Source organism: Gobio gobio, assembly GCF_949357685.1.
Source record: "Gobio gobio genome assembly, chromosome: 10".
NCBI lineage: Eukaryota > Metazoa > Chordata > Actinopteri > Cypriniformes > Gobionidae > Gobio > Gobio gobio.
In genome coordinates this window covers 48,273,017-48,292,038 of record NC_137116.1, presented here as the reverse complement: position 1 = coordinate 48,292,038, position 19,022 = coordinate 48,273,017, and the positions used below count along the sequence as shown (strand labels likewise).

Here is a 19,022-nt window from a genome sequence, read left to right as displayed (position 1 = left end):
GTAGTCTCTTTCTCTCTTTCTGTGACTCTCTCGGCATTGTTTCACTTTTCATAAAAACTTAAATGACCTTCCTGTGTATTAAGTGACTTTTAAGTGAAATTAAGTCTTGAGAAATGAAATACTGTGTTTCCTAACCAGGTGAGAAGCAACAAGTTACAAGCAACAAGCCATTTTTATGACTTAAAGGGTCTCCATCATAGGAGACTGACACTGACGTGAAGAAATTGTTGAGTAAAGTCAACAAAAAATATTCTCGTCACTTCATAAAATTAAGGTTGAACCACTGGAGTCACATGGACTATTTTAACAATGTCTTTACTACCTTTCTGGGCCTTGAAAAGTGTTAATGAAATAGTAAAAGAGTTTACATTTTTTGGTGAACTAACCCTTTAATTGAAAAGAAATACTGTATGAAACTGCCTATCAAAAGTATTATTTTAGTGTAATATAATAATAATTATAGCCTATCCAAACATAGGAGATGTTTTGATAGGCTTTTTTTTTTTAATTATTATTTTGGAGATTATACAGTCTATTTAGTACATGTTAATTTCCATTTGTGTATTTGTTTTATCACTAGTTTATTCTTCTCTATTTTTCCATCTTAAATAACCTAAACATATACTATCCATTTTACCAGAACACCAATACCAGAACATGTGTAGTCTTTTATTTTATGTTGTATATTGACACTAGCATCATGCTATTGGAACTCAGCAAAGTCTGAGCTTAATTTAATGAACACAAACTAAGGAAAAGAAAGTCACAGAAGAGAGAGAGACTTCCCCAGAGATCTGTCCTCCAGCTGCCTGTTCTATTTGTACTCGGTCTTAAGCAGATTTGGGCTCTTTTATTTACAGTTTTTTATCCCCACACACACTGGCAGAAATTGGCTGGGGCCCACGTTGCAAAATCCAACATTTTTCTGTACACATACAAATCAGTGGCTGACTGTGAACTCACAACCACCAGGGGTCCTGAGAACATCTTGTAAACTTGTAGTTAAGTAGCTGCTCTCTTTTTATTTGACAGTACAAGACAATGGTATACTGGCACATTTTACATCAGCAGAGCCTGTACGTTGACAACACACACACACACACACACATACACACACACACACACACACACACACACACACACACACACTGAAATACACTCCAGCGTTCCCAAAATCATGGAAAACCTGGAAATATTAGTTGTTGTTTTTTAATGTGTGGACAAGATACAGATTTTATGCTATAGCTGATATAATTACAACAATAATTTTCTACCCTCACGCTGACCCTTTAATTGAATCGCTGTTTTGCTATTGTACCAGTAAGACTTAAGCTAATTAATTACTAGGGTTATTCATTCATTACTAGTATTATTCATTTTTATGGTTTGTATGATTAATGACAAGTGAAAAGTTTTTAAATACTAGTACAGTTGGTACTCAACCAGAATGCATTTTTTGCTGCCATGTGTACCACCACATGAATGTTTTATAGAAATGCATTTCTGCTCTTGACTGCTAAGTGGCACTATAACTATTGTACTGTTTAACTTTGCACAGAGAACACAGCAACAGTGGGATGTTGTGTTAATAAATACACTCATGACCAAACATCAATAATGGCAATATGTCTTAAGTATGTTCTATTCCTTAACCTTCCTCCTCAACTCCGTTTGAATACATGATCCTGGCCACCATTATCGCCAACTGCATCGTCCTGGCCCTGGAGCAGCACCTGCCTGGAGAGGACAAGACGCCTATGTCAAAGAGACTTGTGAGGACACACCTACTACCCACTTACATATACCGCTCTCCTCAGCTCCTCTTTCAGCTGATTTTCTGATTTCATGTGAAAGAATTTAATATAGATTAATAATTTTTGCCTAGTTATCGACTTATAGGTGTATTTCTAGTAATTTTTGTTATGAGAAAACCAACTATTCTGGTTCCCTTCTCTCTGGCGCTTTCATATTCTTTATTCTTGACAACTTTATTCAGACTGTAATTTCCCCCATTGGATTGCTCACCACAAGCTAATTATTTCCATTCAAAGAGTATTTCCCGACTGTTTTACTTCAGTGACATATTTCAGAGAAGGGATTATTTAAACGGAGGCAAGTAGTGACACTCTCGCCTCACCAAATAAGAAGTAAATTAAAACCAGGATCTTAATAATTGCTATTCTTGAAGATTAATTGAATAGAACATTCTATCTGTGTGTCAAAATCTAATGTGCACCCTACATAGATGGCATTTTTTTAGGGTGAGTTTGAATTCTAGGTGTTTTATGCAGGCAGTTTCTGTTGTCTCACACCCAATCTGTTTCCTTTTCTCAGGAAAAAACAGAGCCCTACTTCATAGGGATGTTTTGCTTAGAAGCTGGAATAAAAATCATTGCTTTGGGATTTGCATTCCACAAGGGCTCGTACCTAAGGAACGGCTGGAACGTGATGGACTTCATCGTCGTCCTGAGTGGGTGAGTGACAGGTGGTACTATCTTCTGAATGATGCTGAGTTTGCTGATTTAAACCTTTCCAGGTCAGGTTCAAGCATCTTCATTTGTTTCGAATTTCATTGCATGGGTTTCATTCCACCTTTACATTTTCTTCTCGTAAAATTAGTTAGTCAGCTGAACCTTTTGATAGTTTCCCTGTATTTTGCACTGTAGATTTGTAGAGTGTGTCCTTGCGGGCAACTTGATTGTGGTTGTGGATTTGCTGGTTGTGGATTTGCTGGAATTCAATGGACTTTCCCCTCATTTTACCTCAGTAAACTCTGCTTGATTGAATCATCTGGGGAGAGTGTTAACTTTCAGACCAGGCTGAGTGGAGAAATGAACAGCACCTTGAAAACACTCCTTCGCCAAGAGCAGATATTGCGTTAGTGCTGTCAAAACAGCAGTGTCAAGAAGTCTCTCCTCAAGGGAAAGGCTGCTGAAGTTTTCATTTGCAGAGTAAACCACAATTTAGTAGCCTGGATGAAGGGCAGAGGCCATTTTGCTTTGTACCGTAATATTTTTCATCTGTTTTTCATGGAGGGGAGCTATAGAGAAAGGAGGGACAGAGAAAGAGGAAAAGAAAGCGACAGACACACACATACACAGTGAAACGTAACGATACATATGAAATATTAATCACTGTCATAGTGTTAAAGTACAAAGGGAGATGGGCTTCTTAGAGAATTTCACACGATTCCAGTTCTCTTTCATTATTGATTAGCCCTGGATCTTTGTCTGGTTTAAGAGAGGAAGAAGACTTTAACCTCTCAACCCATATTTCTCATTTGCTCGTTATATGTATACTGACACCTAACATGCGCACACACCAATAACAACACAGAAAAACACCCTTGAATATACACCTCTGTGATGTATAAGTTGGTTATACACATCGTAATCATCAGAAGCAAGAAGTAATCATCTTAGAGACAGCACAGGAGCAGCGTTGAGGTCTCATAATCATAAGGTTCAGAAGGGCAGACGTAATTAATTTGATGACTGAGAGTCTAAAGACTGTTTATCCTGATTCACATCTAGGCATTTCTCAAAACAAGTACAATACTTCACTCAGCATGAAAAGTGCTTCAGCAGTGTTTCCTAAACAGAGACTGTAAAATAAAGTCTTATGCTCACTCAGGCTGCATATATTTGATCGAAAATACAGTAAAAACTGCAATATTGTATTTTATTTTTACTATCAAAAATAATTACTTTATATTTTAAAAGTTCTTAAAATGTAATTTATTCCTGTGATGATAAAGCTGATTTTTCAGCATCATTAAATCATTACTCCTGTCTTCAGTGTCACATGATCCTTCAGAAATCATTCTAATATGCTGATTTGGTGCTCAAGAAACATTTATTATCAATGTTGAAAACAGTTGCTGTAGAAACTGTTACTGCTTTTCTGTTGTTGGGATTCTTTGATGAACAGAATGTTTGAAGATTAGAATTGATTTGAAATAGAAATATTTTGTAACATTGTTTTGTAACGTTGTAATATGTCTTTACTGTCACTTTTGATCAATTTAATGCATCCTTGCTAAAAAAAAAAATACTAACCCCAAACTTTTTGTGTATATGCTAAGCAAAACAAAACTATTTTCATTAATTCATTACACTGGTTCAGACAGATAACCTGTGAGTTTTTTGTTGTTGTTGATTGATTAATTAAAATGTATATTAGGTGGCCTTAAGTACTATGTACTTACATAAAAAAATAATTACAATGTACTTACTGTGTTCAAATTGTATTGCAAAACACCTTTGCTGATATTGAGGTGGGATACTGGTAGGGTTAGGGACAGGTGTGGTGATATTTGTAAGTTTAAGAGTAGGGTTAGGTGTAAGGGAAGTGTCAACTGTGTAATTATAAATGTAGCCACAAAAATGAATTACAGACGTAATTACATGCAGGTATTTTTTTAAATGTAAGTGCAATGTAAAAACATGTATGTACACAATAAGTGCATTGTATCAAATGATGAATTAAAATGTTAGTACAAAGTAGTTAAGGCCACCTAATTTAAAGTGGGTCCGAGTCATTTGCTCATGAACTGGGCTCAACTGTCATCCTGCATGCTTTGTGTTAGCAGCTAGCGCAGACAATGTAATGGAAAGGCGTTCTGTGTATTATTGTCTCTGTGTTTATGTTTCTCATCGCATTCAGACTGCAAGCTGCAATGCAATTTTTACCATGTGGATTAAGTTGCGCAGCTGCTGAATAATGGTCCAGGAAACACTGCTTTACAGATAGAATCACGTTAAAAGGGTTTCAACTATTTATTATTTTGTGTTAAATGTATATAAAATGATGATTAATTTCTTAATGCCTTCAATGTTGTGTGGAACAACTGGATGTTTCTATATGTGTGCATTATCAGTCTCTCTGGCATCTTGGTTAGATTTCCATGCTGGCACCTCCCACATAATGATGTGCCATGCATATTATCTGGTAATCTTTAAATGATGAGGTCAGAGTTGAAATTGTGTGAATGTTGAATGTCATGTTACTACACTTATACTGTGTGCTAGGTGTTGCCCTTGCCCGTTGTAGCTTGATAGAGTTCCTAGAGTTCAACACATAATCTAAGTTCATACACATTTTCTGATGGAACAAGGGTGTAAAGTCAATAGTATTTTGCTAATGTGTGTAGAGGGGATGTAAACAGACAGTTTTGCAAGTTTTCTTTGTTCCTTTCACTTGCACTCATCCTGTGTTCCTCCGTCTTGATGAAATGGTGAGGCAGTATTTCATCAAAGCCTTGCACCCTCATTAGGAGTTGAGTGAAGATTATAAGATCTGGTGGCATCAAATGAGTCATAGCCGCTCATTAGATTTTAATGAAGTCAGTTGCACAGAGAACAAGGAGAAAGAATGGAAAATGAATGAGAGCGAGAGAGAGAGAGAGAGAGAGAACAGGAAGAGGATGGAAAGCTCATTAAACATGTGACATCATTGTTACTACATAAAAAAATGTATTCAAAATTGATTTGAACATACATTTTATAATGGCAGTTGCAGTTATTATTTATTAATTTATTATTTTCAAGACATTATTTTATAAACAATTTACTGTTGTTTTTGTGGAATACTTGCAAGGGTGGCATGTCAAGTAATTGACTACAAGTGCACAATGCCTTTGTCTTACTAAATGCGACTTCATGGCTACGTTCAAACCGTCGGTTTTTGAGATTGACAACTGCATTTACTTACAGTAGTGAGTCTCAAAATGTCCTGTTCACACAGCAACTTGCAGTAGCGTCTCGAATACTGTTTGTATGAGCATGCAATGGGAGTCAAGCCTGTAATCTCTTATCAGTAACCTTAGTGACAGTGACCAAAGTAATATCAACTTTTGATATATATCGTCTACGGTTATATTGTGATTGTTGTTTTAACGATGTGTGATCTAACATTATCGAGTATATCACTCATTTTACAATAAGACACCTAGAGAGTGGACGCATACACGTACGTGCACATACGTGATGTAGTCTAGTAGGTTAGACTAGTGCGCTTGCACATTTAGAGTGCACGCTTTCACTGCTTGAATTAGTCTATTAAAATGCATTTAGAATGCCCATAATATTCAAGATAAAGGTCCAAAAATACTTCTTTATGTCTTGTAGCAACGTGAGAGGGTGTGTCACATAGAGGGAAGGTATGGGCCATCTAGGTGGTTGTAGCATGAGGACTACAAGCCAAGATGGCCATCCGATCCTGGACTAAAGTTTCCAGGTTCCTCAGTGATGGAAGCGCAGCTGTTGCGAGAAAAAGAGAAAAGTTTTTAATGAGCTGAGAAGAGAGAGACTGCCCGTGTCTGGACATAGAGAGAAGCTGGAAGAGTGTTTTTTGGTTGTAAAGTTTTGAAGTTTTGAGTTGATGATTAAAAAGAAACCAGTGGCTTGATCTCTGTCTGGAGTCAATTTGGGAAGCAATCCACCCTTTGGGGATACCCTACCTCTCACGATGCCGCAATGTTTTATATTTATATAATTTAATATAGCTAATATCAGCATGATTACAAATGTGATATTGATTTTATACAACAGTTCAATAAACAGGGTAATATTAAAGGGTTAGTTCACCCAAAAATGAAAATGATGTCATTAATTACTTACCCTCATGTCGTTCGACACCCGTAAGACCTCCGTTCATCTTTGGAACACAAATTAAGATATTTTAGTTGAAATCCGATCGCTCAGAAAAGCCTCCATTGGCACAATGCACTTTACACTCTCAAGAAAACATGCCTAATAAAAGGTAATAAAGACGTCGTTACAAAGTCCATCTCATTACAGTGGTTCTACAATAACTTTATAAAGTGACGAGAATAGTTTTTGTGCGCAAAAAAAACCTAAATAACGACTTATATCATGATGACCGATTTCAAAACAAGGCATCATGAAGCTTCGAAGCGTTATGAATCAGTGAGTCGATTCAGCGGTTTGAATCGCTGATTCATAACGCTTTGAAGCTTCAAGATGCATTATTTTGAAATCGGTCATCACATATATAAGTCGTAATTTGCGCACAAAAACTATTCTCGTCACTTTATAAAGTTATTGTAGAACCCCTGTAGTGAGATGGACTTTGTAACGATGTCTTTAGTACCTTTTATGGGTCTTGAGAGTGAACCGTGCTTTGTGCCAATGGAGGCCTTTCAGAGCCATCAGATTTCAACTAAAATATCTTCATTTGTGTTCCGAAGATGAATGGAGGTCTTACGGGTGTCGAACGACATGAGGGTAAGTAATTAATGACAGAATTTTCATTTTTGGGTGAACTAACCTTTTAAGTGACTTACATTTTAGACACAAAATTTTCGCTAACGAAAATAGTTCCAAATAAAGCCACAGGACTGTTTTGCGTCTCTGAGCAACACATGGCGGTGTTTCATCACTGAATGAGCGAATCGTTTGAATAAATGATTCAATGACTCACTTATTAAGACTCATTAAGTCACAGCCTTCTCCGAGAATCTTGTTGTACATCCTCAAAATGTACAGGTGTGAGTTTATTTGTGTAGAATGCGGTTGTCACTCCTGTAACTGAACTGTGTGTGAACGCACTTGTATTAAGGACTTAAAGGACTGACAACCTGTTGCTGTGTGAACGTGGCCTATTTATCCATCAGGGGCTGCATTACAGAAACTAATCCTAATTTAGGCTATGTTCACACTCTCAATTTTTGGGATTGACAACTGCATTTACTTACAGATGTCTGGAAAATGTCCCATTCACACACTTGAACACTGTCTATATGAACGTACTACAAGAGTCAAGCCTGTATTCTCTTAATAGTAACCATAGTGACAGTGACCAAAGTAATATCAAAAGATCAAAAGTCTTATCACCTCTTGACACAACAAGAGTCCAATTGAGCCACGAGTTCATCCGTCAAATCTTCATTAAAGGTGCTATAAGCGATGTCACGTGTTTTTTTAGGCCAAAACATTTTGTCACATACAGAAAACATCTCCTCACTATCCTCTAGCTGCCTGTCCCCTGAACACACTGTAAAAAAACGCGGTCTCTGTAGTCAGCACAAGCTCCACAAACGGCAACAAAAACAAACTTGGGCAGTCTGGACAACGAAACATAATAAACAGTGCTCCAGCCAATAACTGACAAGAATGATTTGAGGGTGGAGGTTTGGGGGGGTGTAGAAGAGAGAAGCATAAAGAGGGAAGTTTGAATGATATGATTTTGATATGGCTGACACATGACCAAAGAGACGACGTTCTGATGAACAACTTGCAACGAAAAGGGAAAAGGAAAGTCCCGAATTTACAGCGGAAAAGCCTTCGAAAGGTGGCAAGAACTCCAGCGGCAGAAGGGCTTCCAATCAGGAAGCACGGTGGGGAGGAGGAGGAGAAGGGAGGGTCTAGCTAGCCTCTGTTTTGTTTGACAACACTTCGAACGTCAACAAGAAGTTACTCCACCCAGGATCGCTTAGAGCACCTTTAACCAACAGAAGCTTTTATGTAAACATGTGCTAGCCGGATGCCTTTAACCAGTCTACATTTTTATGCAACTTAATAAGAAAAGTGAAAGGTCTTAAAAAAAAAATGTATGTCTAACTTGTAAGACTAGACTTAACGTTCCCAGGAACAGATTGGTTCATAAAGGTAACATTAGGCAAAAAGGAAAGCATTTCAGTTTGATTGAAGATTACAAAGGCAAACTTTATTCTTCTTTGAAATAACATGCACTGATAAATCATGCACCTTAAGACCAGGGACATGTCTCAAAGTAAATAGGTTTACATATTGCCTGGTTCATACACTTTGTTGACACGAAATTCATGTGTCATTTCCAGTGTCACTGCATTCACAGTTATCTTTGCACGTGGGTGTGTTTTTGTGCTAGTTATCATTCCTCTGCTCTTGACTGTGTCTTAGCAGCGTTGTGCACAGGAAGTACAGATTAGCGCAGTATGGTGGCATGGTGCAGAAGTCTGATTGTATAGTCACTGTGAGTAGGTGGATAAATGGGTTGCCAGTCCTTCCTTAAAGCCTATTATCGGCTGGCTTAGGACTCCAGTCATTTAAATGCAAATGGTGTCTTTGCAATCTTGGGCCTCATTGCAAGTCACCATCCAGCACCCAGAATCTTGGGGAATGAGAGGACCTCATCCCTAATGACATTAATAAGCACTGGTGTCTACTAGTCACCCGCCCCCTCTTTAAGCTGTGGGCTTGTGGCATGGTGTACTCCCCTCACACTTTGTCTGCTCCTCTGCGGCTCTGCCAAACACGTAGAGCTCTCTCAGAGACCCTGATAAGCATCCTTCAGATCCACTGCATTGCCAATTTTAAGAAAACATGCATGCGCGACAGTAAACATGATTTCTTTGGATGCTGAAAATGGTAGAATTCCTCCGGCATACTACTTGAGACCTTAGAAGTGATAGCAAAGTCTATTTTCTTTGCATTAAAACATATTTAACCCTTACAGACCCAATTATTGATATTGGTTGTACTGTTTTCTCACCTCTTAATGTCCCCCTGTAGTCATTAGTTTTATCCCTTAAAACTCATCTTTGATCACCAAAAGGACATTTAAACTTTTTTTCCCTGTGAAAAAAATTCTTCATGGCTTAAAATAGCTTGAATGTAACTCTACATCCTTGCTTCATTTAGTATATGCAGTTCCATGAATATGCAAATTAGCCCCATCTCCTGTCAATCCCACAAGCTCAGAACCACTCGGTCAACTTGGTCAACTTTTTGTAGTAAATACTACATATTGCCGAATGGAAATACTGGTTTAATTCAGCCATATATGTTTGAACTAGAAACTGATTCAGAAGAAGAAGTGGAAGAGTGAATTATACAGGCTCGTATACAAGTCGGGGTATCAGAATTGTAATGTGTTGCATGTAGGGTGGCCATTTCCATAACACCAAAAAGGAGGACATTTTGCGGCATTTAGTGAAGCAAGAATAATTGCATAGGACTCTCGTGTACTCGCAACTACAATACAATTTTGTCCATCATATCGATGGTATCATGATACAGTAATTCTGAAATAGCCTACTCTATTCATTGCCAGACCATTTGATCTACAATATATCTATAGATATAAGTATAAGTAGACCTATGTGTAAGAGGCAAAAAAGTGTTTGTTCGCAGTATTTGTATTTATTCAAGACAATGTGATGTCTGTTTCAAAAACTGACCACTGAGAGGAACCTGTCTTGCAAAGTGCACAGTGCCTGAAAGCATAGCATTTCTGGACTTCTGGAAATAAAATAAATACATAAATAAACAAATAACCTGACACAGTGCCAAATCCATGAAAAGCGTCTCAACTGCTTTTTTTTATATAAATTTATGCTCTTTTGTCCATTCCGGATTAAAAGAGTTCTGATGTTTCAGCATGTTAACGTTATGATATATAATACGTTTTTAACCAAAGATATATCAGATATTTATTTGACATCGCTTTCAGCCAATCATTTGTTTGACCAGAGATCTTACGGCATTAGACGCTATGCTGCTGCTTCCCAATAAAGATTCTAGAGCGGTGTTTTTTTGTTAGCAACTTTTCAGCGCAACTCCAAAAAGGAGGACAAATGAGTGTCCGGCTTGAGGCTGCGCCGGACGCCAGACAGGGGGCTTAAAATCCGGACTGTCTGGACAAAATCCGGACGAATGGCCACCCTAGTTGCATGTATTGCTCTTTACAACGTCATTAATATGATTAACCTTTTGCTTGACTTAGACTACGTTATAAAACTAATAATGTGTTGCTAATATTACAAAAACCATGATCCTGTTAACCATCTCAGAGTCAGACAGCTGCCTTCTGAAAATCACTATCCTTAGAAACACTTTAAACAACTTAGAACGTCAGTGGAGAAAGGCATATAGTTCATAATAACATCGTAATATACATCATGCACATACTGTAATTCACCCACTATATTGCTAAATGTACCTGATTTTTCATATCAAGAGAAAAATATACCAGGATAAGACTCCCCTGCATAGTTAATGATATGCTAAAACCCGCCAGCACGTTGATGCTATTGGTTACAAGGTAATTTGTGACGTCATTAACACCAGAGATTTCAAATTATGTTTTATTAACAAAGTTTGGGAGGAGCACGTTCAGATAATGAACCCAATTAACATGAGAGAAGCACATTCAGTTAATCAATTCACTTAACGATAAGAGGTATATATACAGCAGACTCACCTCTGTTCGTTGACAGTTTATCAGCATCCCCCCACCACCCCATCCCCTTACTTCTAGTCCTTACTATTCCAATTTCAACCGGGGGGAGTACTCTGAGGCCCCGTCCACACGGAGACGCGTTTAGCTCTATACGTTAAAAAATTGTACCGTATCAGTGTTTCATCCACACGGATCCATAGTTTTGGGAGCATGAATCCAATATTTTTTTTAACCGGGTCCCAGAGTGGATAAATCTGAAAATGACCCCCTAGCGTTTTCGTCTGTACAGTAGAGCTTAGATTGGGCTCGAAAAATCAAGCCCGAGCCTGTGCACGTTGTGTCCGAGCCCGTATAAATTGTATCTTAATTTTAATCAAGGTTTCGTCAGCCAATTTTACTGGATTTAATAAATAAGAAGCAAATAGGCTATAGCAGACTATAATCGTGACATGAAGGCGTGGGAGCGATCACTTTCATTGCACATGAACTGGAGCGCGTCTCATAAATAAACCGAAACTCAGCAGGCTACTTGCCTCACAGACATGAGAAATATGTGTATAGAGAGCTTGAAATTTCCACTTTTAAACAAAACAATTCAAACGAAAAGAAAAGAAATAGGCTAGTTAAGCAATGCGTGCGTTCATGCGAGCAGCTCATGACTAGCGTCTCAAAGCGGTCCTGCGCGCTCCATCACTGCGCTCCACAAAGTTCTTACTTTGCTAAAAATATATATTATTTCTGATTATGGCATAGCTTTCTGCCCACCCAATTAGGCTAATAAAGTAATGATTAAAAAAACACAAACGCTTGATCAAGGGCCCGGCCCGAGGATAGTGGCGGGAAATCTTGGCCCGACCTGGCCCGCGTTCGGGCTCAGGCTCGGGCAGAGAATCTAAACTCTAGTGTAGTACAGCCAATCCGTATATTTTGTGAAACGGTGATGTCATCACACCACGTCCCGCATGGGAATGACTAGAAAGGGATACAACTACGGGCACTGGGCATGCGCACATCAATATTGCGTCATTTAATTACTGTATTTGCATTATTGTAAGGGTAGGTTTAGGGTTGGGGTAGGTGTAGGCGTTAATAAAATACAATCTGGTAAGTAGCAAATTTATTTATTTATTATTTTATTGTGAGATTTTGCCTCACTTCCTAACATTGCTGTACCTCTTCTAGCCACAACTCTTCTTCTCAGTTGTTAGTGTATTTCTGTGCCATAGTTACAGCGCCACATACTGGCCTGGCATGTATACTACATCGTTTTGAGTCGGTTTCAGTGCTCTCATGTGGACGCGCATATTTCTTGAAACGAGGGGAAAAAAAGATTGGATAGGGAAAGCTCTGGCTTCGTGTGGACGGGGCCTGAGTTCAGGCCAAATTCTGAGCTCGGAGCCCTCCCCCGGACAGCACGCCAAATTACGCATAACCTTTACTCTTCTTAATTATATATAAGTATGTCTTTGGTTCACTGCAGTTTTATGGAGAAAATACTCAGCAATGGTGTTAAATTATGAATTTGCACATGATTTGTCTTGAGGCATATTAAAAACTAGGGATGCACCGAATCCAGGGTTCGGGTTCGGATTCGGCCGAATATTGGGCTTTTTGACTGGGTTCGGTTTCTGCCGAACCTCAGAATTTTTTTCCACCGAACCCGAACACTAGGCTTGCACTATGCGCGCCCCGCTGATCGAACGTAATGACGCCGCTGTTGAAAGTGAAAATGGAACTCATGAACAGAAAACGTGGCAGTATACTTTAAGTCAAAAGAAGGCGATTCAAGTTGAGCTGCGCGTTCAATTTGCAATGCCGATTTGTCTCGTGATGACAAGGACCCTTAACAACAGCCGCTGTTATAAATTTGCATATGAAACATCCGAGAGAATACGAGTTGTGCATGAAGGAATCTACAGACAGCAGCCAAAGTGTATTTTATTTTACCTTGCAAACAGCCTATAGATCTATAGATCAGATAAAATATAAATAAAATTAATAAAATATATAGGCCTACACTAAATATTTTTCACTTAAATAATTACCAAATTAAGATGACAAAACGAAAATACACTGAATCCGTAAGCTTTGAAGAAACCGGAATTAAGTTTGGTTTATTTGAATAGCGCATTTCACACACGCGCCGGTGATTTTAGTTTCGTTTTCTCTGGCAGTGAATAATCAAACATTGCCTAAATGTCTTGACCCTGTGGAAAATAAAATCCACTCTTCAGACCTTTTACAACAAGTGTTGCTTTGCAACATCAGTAGAACATATGAAGACGAAGATATTTAAGAAGGTGTCTATTCAGTGTCCCATTCCTCTCAAAGCGCAGAGACACATATATGTATGACACATCTTTGTACACATATATATGACACATCTTTGCGGGGAAATAGTATGAATCAAATATTTTTCTAACTAATATTTAATTTTCATATATTCTTGAGGTTACCATTATTTACTGAAAATCGTTTTTGTTTTATAGGCTGTAGTGTGTTGTTTCACTGACGGAAGTGCTAAAATAAACACGCATATGGATGTTTCAGCCTCAAATGATTTCAAAATGTAGGCTATATATCTGGCATAGACTACAGTATTTAAAATAGCATATATGGATTAGTTACATTCTCAATTTAATTTACAGAGCAATCCCTGCTAAGTTTTTAGTTTAACTAATACTATAGAAGAGGATTAGTGTGTGTCGCACACAACAGACTCGCAACGGGGGCGTGGCATCACGATGGTGGCGCTCCATCTTGATGTCGGCACAACCCTAGCGCGCGCCACCTGCGCTCTCCGTTGGGTTGTTCTTTGAAACGACAGAGGACGACTCGGGGTAATTTTTCTATAAACCATCATGAAATAGCGTCGAGAAGAACATACACGACAATGTTTACTTTAGTAAACTTGACCAAAACAGTTAATGGCATCCCTACACTGCTGAGGACGTTACTTCATTAATGTGTTTACTGTGATAATGGACTGCGGATGGGAGTAGGATTCAGTATTCGGTTTCGGATTGGGCCGAATCTTAACCAGTGGATTCGGTATTCGGCCGAACCCCAAAAATCTGGATTCGGTGCATCCCTATTAAAAACACAACATAGGCACATAAACAACAACAAAAACTTGATTTTCACCACAGGGGGTCTTTAAACATATTTTGTTCCTAAATGATTTTTTAGAAGTGTTGCAAAATGTACATCTACAGCCCTATTCAGACGGTAATTGCTTCTCACATTGACGTCTATAAAAAAAAAATTAGCATGGCACCTCAGTAATAAAACCTGTGCATTTGATGGCGGCGATTGATTCACAGTGGAGGAGCGAGTTCTGTGATCTTAAGAACCTGGGAACGCGCTGCTCACATGGTCAGGCGCATGATTGTCAGCTGTAAATAAAATGATATTACTGCTTGGAATAATACGAATAAATTCATATTTACTTTAACAATAGAAAAATAATGTCTTATCTATTATGTGATTATTTAAATCTCCTGTTTAAAAATAGGAAGCTAGACACGCTATATTTGAAATGGGTTACCTTACGACTACGGTTTTGTCCCGTATTGTGAAAAACCCAAACGATACCCAACCCTACTTACGACACCATGAGAAACAATTACGATCCAAATAGGGCTTATGAACGTCTCTCCAATAAGCTAGAAGATTGAAACTTGCAGTACTGTATGCTTGTGTTAGACCAGTTAATTTCTACTCATTTGGAGTAGTTTATCTACAGTAATTTACAGTTTACTTAATGAGCTCTTTTGTGTAAATAATTAAATTCCTTGTTCACCATGACCTGAATATGACAACATTCAGAAAAATTATATGTATTTGGACTAAGCTTGTAAAAATATAACAGGGTTAAAGACTTTGACCGTAGTAGGCAGTAACTAATGTTGTGTGAATTTGGCTTGTTGGAAGATTCAAATTGTAAATAATTTCCTGCCAAACTAGATGCCGTGATACATTTTAGAGTGGGAGCTTCTGTTATATCATTTTAACCCAAAGAGTCAAAGTTTGGCTGGTTAGCGTAAAGATGTTCTGAAAAACATCTTTCTCTATTGACTGCTATTCAAAATGTGCTTGTATTTTGAATTGCAGAATCTGCTAAACGTTATAAATAAGTGTAGATTGTTTTATTATTTAATAATGCATTTCAGAAGCTGCATGATATATTAGCATGTTTCCCAGAATATAAAATAAGAAACTATTTACACAGATCAGTTTTAAATAATAAGAATCAAGCATATGTAAACTTTTGAACTGATTAATTTGTGTAAATTCAGTGAAACAGATTATTGAGATCAGTACAATCCCTCATTTGGCTACCATGGCATGCTTTTCTGGATTCCATCAACATTTCCGTTGACCCCATGTTCAACATGCACATCCATCTGTTACAATTAAATTAGAAAGGCAGAATCAGTGTCGGAAAAACACACTAAGCTCCAATTAATGCTAGGTTATCATGCCTGGTGACAGGTAGCAAATATAAACACACATCCTAATGAGATTGTGTGCCTGGCCTGCTTCACATAAACCCAGCGGTAGCCTAATTATCATAAACAGCTGTTGATTAATTGATTGATCAGTTTAAATCTGGTCTCCCCATCTCCCCACGGTTGTTTGCCCTAATGTTTGCTCTAAAGAAACCGTGGCGTGAGCCTGCAATAATTTCTGCTCTTGGCAAACAGGCAGAAGCATATAGGCTCCTGACAGGAGTTATAAGTTCGTCTGCCGGGAGCCTGTAGCACCGCGGAGGTGTCTGCGCTCTGACAGGACAGACAGCTGTCATCCGTGCATGGCCCACATTGTTCTAGCAGGGCTTTACACCCACGCTATTTTTAAGAAGCGATAGGCTCCAAGGGACAATGCTGTAATGGAGAGAGCTGGGTGACGAGATAGCAGGAAAAAAGAGCTTGCCTTAGTTTTACCACAGCTCACCTGTCACATGCTTGCTAGAGGAAACCCAGCTGATATATTCATAATGAGGAGCATACAGAAGACAACATCAGCTGGACTGTAGATAACACTAGTTTGCACATGTGGAGAAATATAGGCTGAATCCCTTTCCCCATATTTCTATGACACTAAAAGTATGTACTTCACTGGTGATAGGAAGGTACACTTATAAATATATGGTGAGAGAAAATTTAAATGTTAATATATAAAGAAAATCAGTTTAATACATGTTAAATTAAGCAAGCTTATCAGTTATTGATAAGAATGTTTGAGGAATATCTAGACTGTATGTAGCTCCGCCCCTTTTCAGTGATGTGCTCGTTGTGTTCTGTCTACCAGTTTGTATTGTCACTGCATGAAGTCAAGATCTTGCTGATTTATGAAAAAAAGGCTTGTTTTAAAATCTTCCCGCTCTACTGACATTTTTTACAACATCCGCTTCAAACATTACAATGCTCATGATCATTTTCGTTAACTCTCTAATAAGAAAATCCACTTCACTTTACTCTTCGACAGCAATGCCATAGAAATGTACAGAGCTACCGCAAAAACAGAAGTTCAAACACAGAATTGTAAAGATGTCTGTGCACTTGTTTCTCTGGTGCATAAGGTCTATACGGTGCTGCCTTGCAATCTGGCGACCTATAGCACGCTATTTTCAAAGCATTAGGATTTGGGATGCACTGATCCAATTCTTGCATTCACCATGTATGACCATGTATGAGAACAAGCATGTATGCTGGTGTGCATGCACATGAGCTTGTGTGCGTCATGTGCACACATTGTGTGTGTTAATTATAGCGCCTGTCTAGCTTCTCCTTTACTGTGCCACGTGACTAGCACAATACAGCTTCTTCTGGATAATGCATTCACACACTCTATCATTACCTCAGCTGCTGATGTAAGAACAGCAGGCTTGAGTCTTGACTATGTGAAGCAGATGCTCAGTGAGCAGGAACAGTGTGAAACTCCATGTCACCCTGAACTTGTTCTTTGAAGAGAGAGCTGGCGAGAAGCTGTTGTTTCTATAAAAATCATTTCTATTTTTAGAGATGCACAGATTGCAAATTTTTTGGCCATATTTGTTTTTTGTAAATGTGAGCTGGCGATTTTTGCCGATTCCGATTTTCCTTCAAAGAACTATAATTGACAGCATATACAAACAAAACTTTTCTTCAATGCAAAATTGTATTTTCATTTAAAAAAAAAGTCAGTAATAAAATAAGAACAAATTAACAAATTGCAAACAACAGCACAAATAAATGCAATAGAATAAAGAGAGATATGAAATAAACACGGCTTTAAGTTTTTCGGGTGGGTCTAACGCCCAATTTATACTTCTGCGTGGAGTGTATGCCGTAGCTGCTTCGTAGGCTGTGACGCGCACCTCTCCAAAAATGTAACAACGCATCAATTCTACGCGGACCGCAAGCGCTGTGATTGGTCTGCTAGAACCCCTCCCTCAGGGGTATACATGCTCCCTCTACATGTGTGTTTACAATTAAAGTTTCAAAAGTTATTTAGTCAAGAGCAGAGAGGGATTTTCTCTGTCTATTGTTCTATGGTTAACATGACAGATTGCAGCAGGAATATTAGGTTGCTATCATTTTAAGAGTTTATGCATGCATCCAATATACCAGGGTTCCTCAAACTTGGGCTGCATACAAAAACCTAGGACTTGTTGCATCCCTGTCTTATTAGGCAGTGACTTGTAAAGCCGGTGCACACTGAGCGATTTTGGCCACGATTTGGCCGTCTGAGACAAATTTCGCAAATCCTAAAATAGGGATGGGCCCGATCCGATCCAGTATCGGTATCGGGACCGATACCAGCTTAATTCACGTATCGGATTTTCCCGATCCAACCTGCTGAGAAATCCGATATCCATGAGCCACGTCTTTCACTGTCACCGAACACATCATTGATGGATGATATAAAAAGAAGTTTTCTTGCGTGCGTCCGTTTTTAGCGTGCCTTGATCATCGTACAGTCTGACATTTATGACAACTTATATCTTACAGTCTGACAAGGAACAATTGTGAAGGACTATTATAAATCGCACAGTGTGCACCCGGCTTAAGGCAGTGTTTGTGCATCAAGGCACCTGCACAAAACTGATTTCGGAAAGACTTCTGAGGCAGCGTAACAGTTTAAGGGTCTACAGCAAAATAGAGAGCGATTTGGTGGTAACTAAACAAATATTTAATTACTACAGTAGTAATTTCTCGCTAGAAATACCATCAGAAGTGGAAAACTTACATTTACACACAAACTGACCAGCAACCGCAACTTTCAGACACCATCTTTCTTTTTCTAGTTCAACTGTCACAGAAATGGAACGCATAGGATTGTGGGATATCAAAGGCAGCGGAGGATGCATCTATGCTGTCTTCAAAAAGCGATCAGATGAAGGCATCTAAGTAGGCAGGAAGTGAAGCTAACATTGGATTCGGATGTGCCTTGATGCCTTCCTACCTTGAAATGTGTCCTCCAAATGCAGCATTTTCCAGTTTTAGGACACAGCCTCAGTCCTGGTGGTCCACTGTCCTGCAGAGTTTATCTCAAACCCTGATCAAACTCACCTACCTGTGATTTTCTAGTGATCCCTAAGACTTTGATTAGCTTGCTCAGGTGTGTTTGATCAAGGTTGGAGCTAAACTCTGCAGGCATTGGCCCTCCAGGACTGAGGAACCCTGCAATATACTGTTACACAACATGGGTCATCTTTCTCAACTATTTATGTTCCAAAACTGACTGTATTTAACTGAATACTTGCCGAGACGGGCATCTGACATAATTTTGTGTGTATTTGACCGTTTAAGTGCAGTAAGCCACTCATTTTGGTACTTGCGACTCTTGCTACT

The 19,022-nt window shown here is 38.6% G+C and overlaps 1 protein-coding gene across 1 annotated transcript in view; it reads left to right on the top strand.

Moving 5' to 3' along the window:
* The window catches only part of cacna1ea (calcium channel, voltage-dependent, R type, alpha 1E subunit a), a gene marked incomplete at its 5' end in the record, with an annotated part of 151,052 nt that overhangs the window by 61,055 nt on the left and 70,975 nt on the right, over positions 1-19,022 (top strand). The window contains 2 exons of the mRNA XM_079827079.1: positions 1,667-1,772; positions 2,335-2,474. Of these exons, the coding sequence (XP_079683205.1) occupies positions 1,667-1,772; positions 2,335-2,474 (246 nt within the window). The remainder of the gene's footprint in view (positions 1-1,666; positions 1,773-2,334; positions 2,475-19,022) is intronic.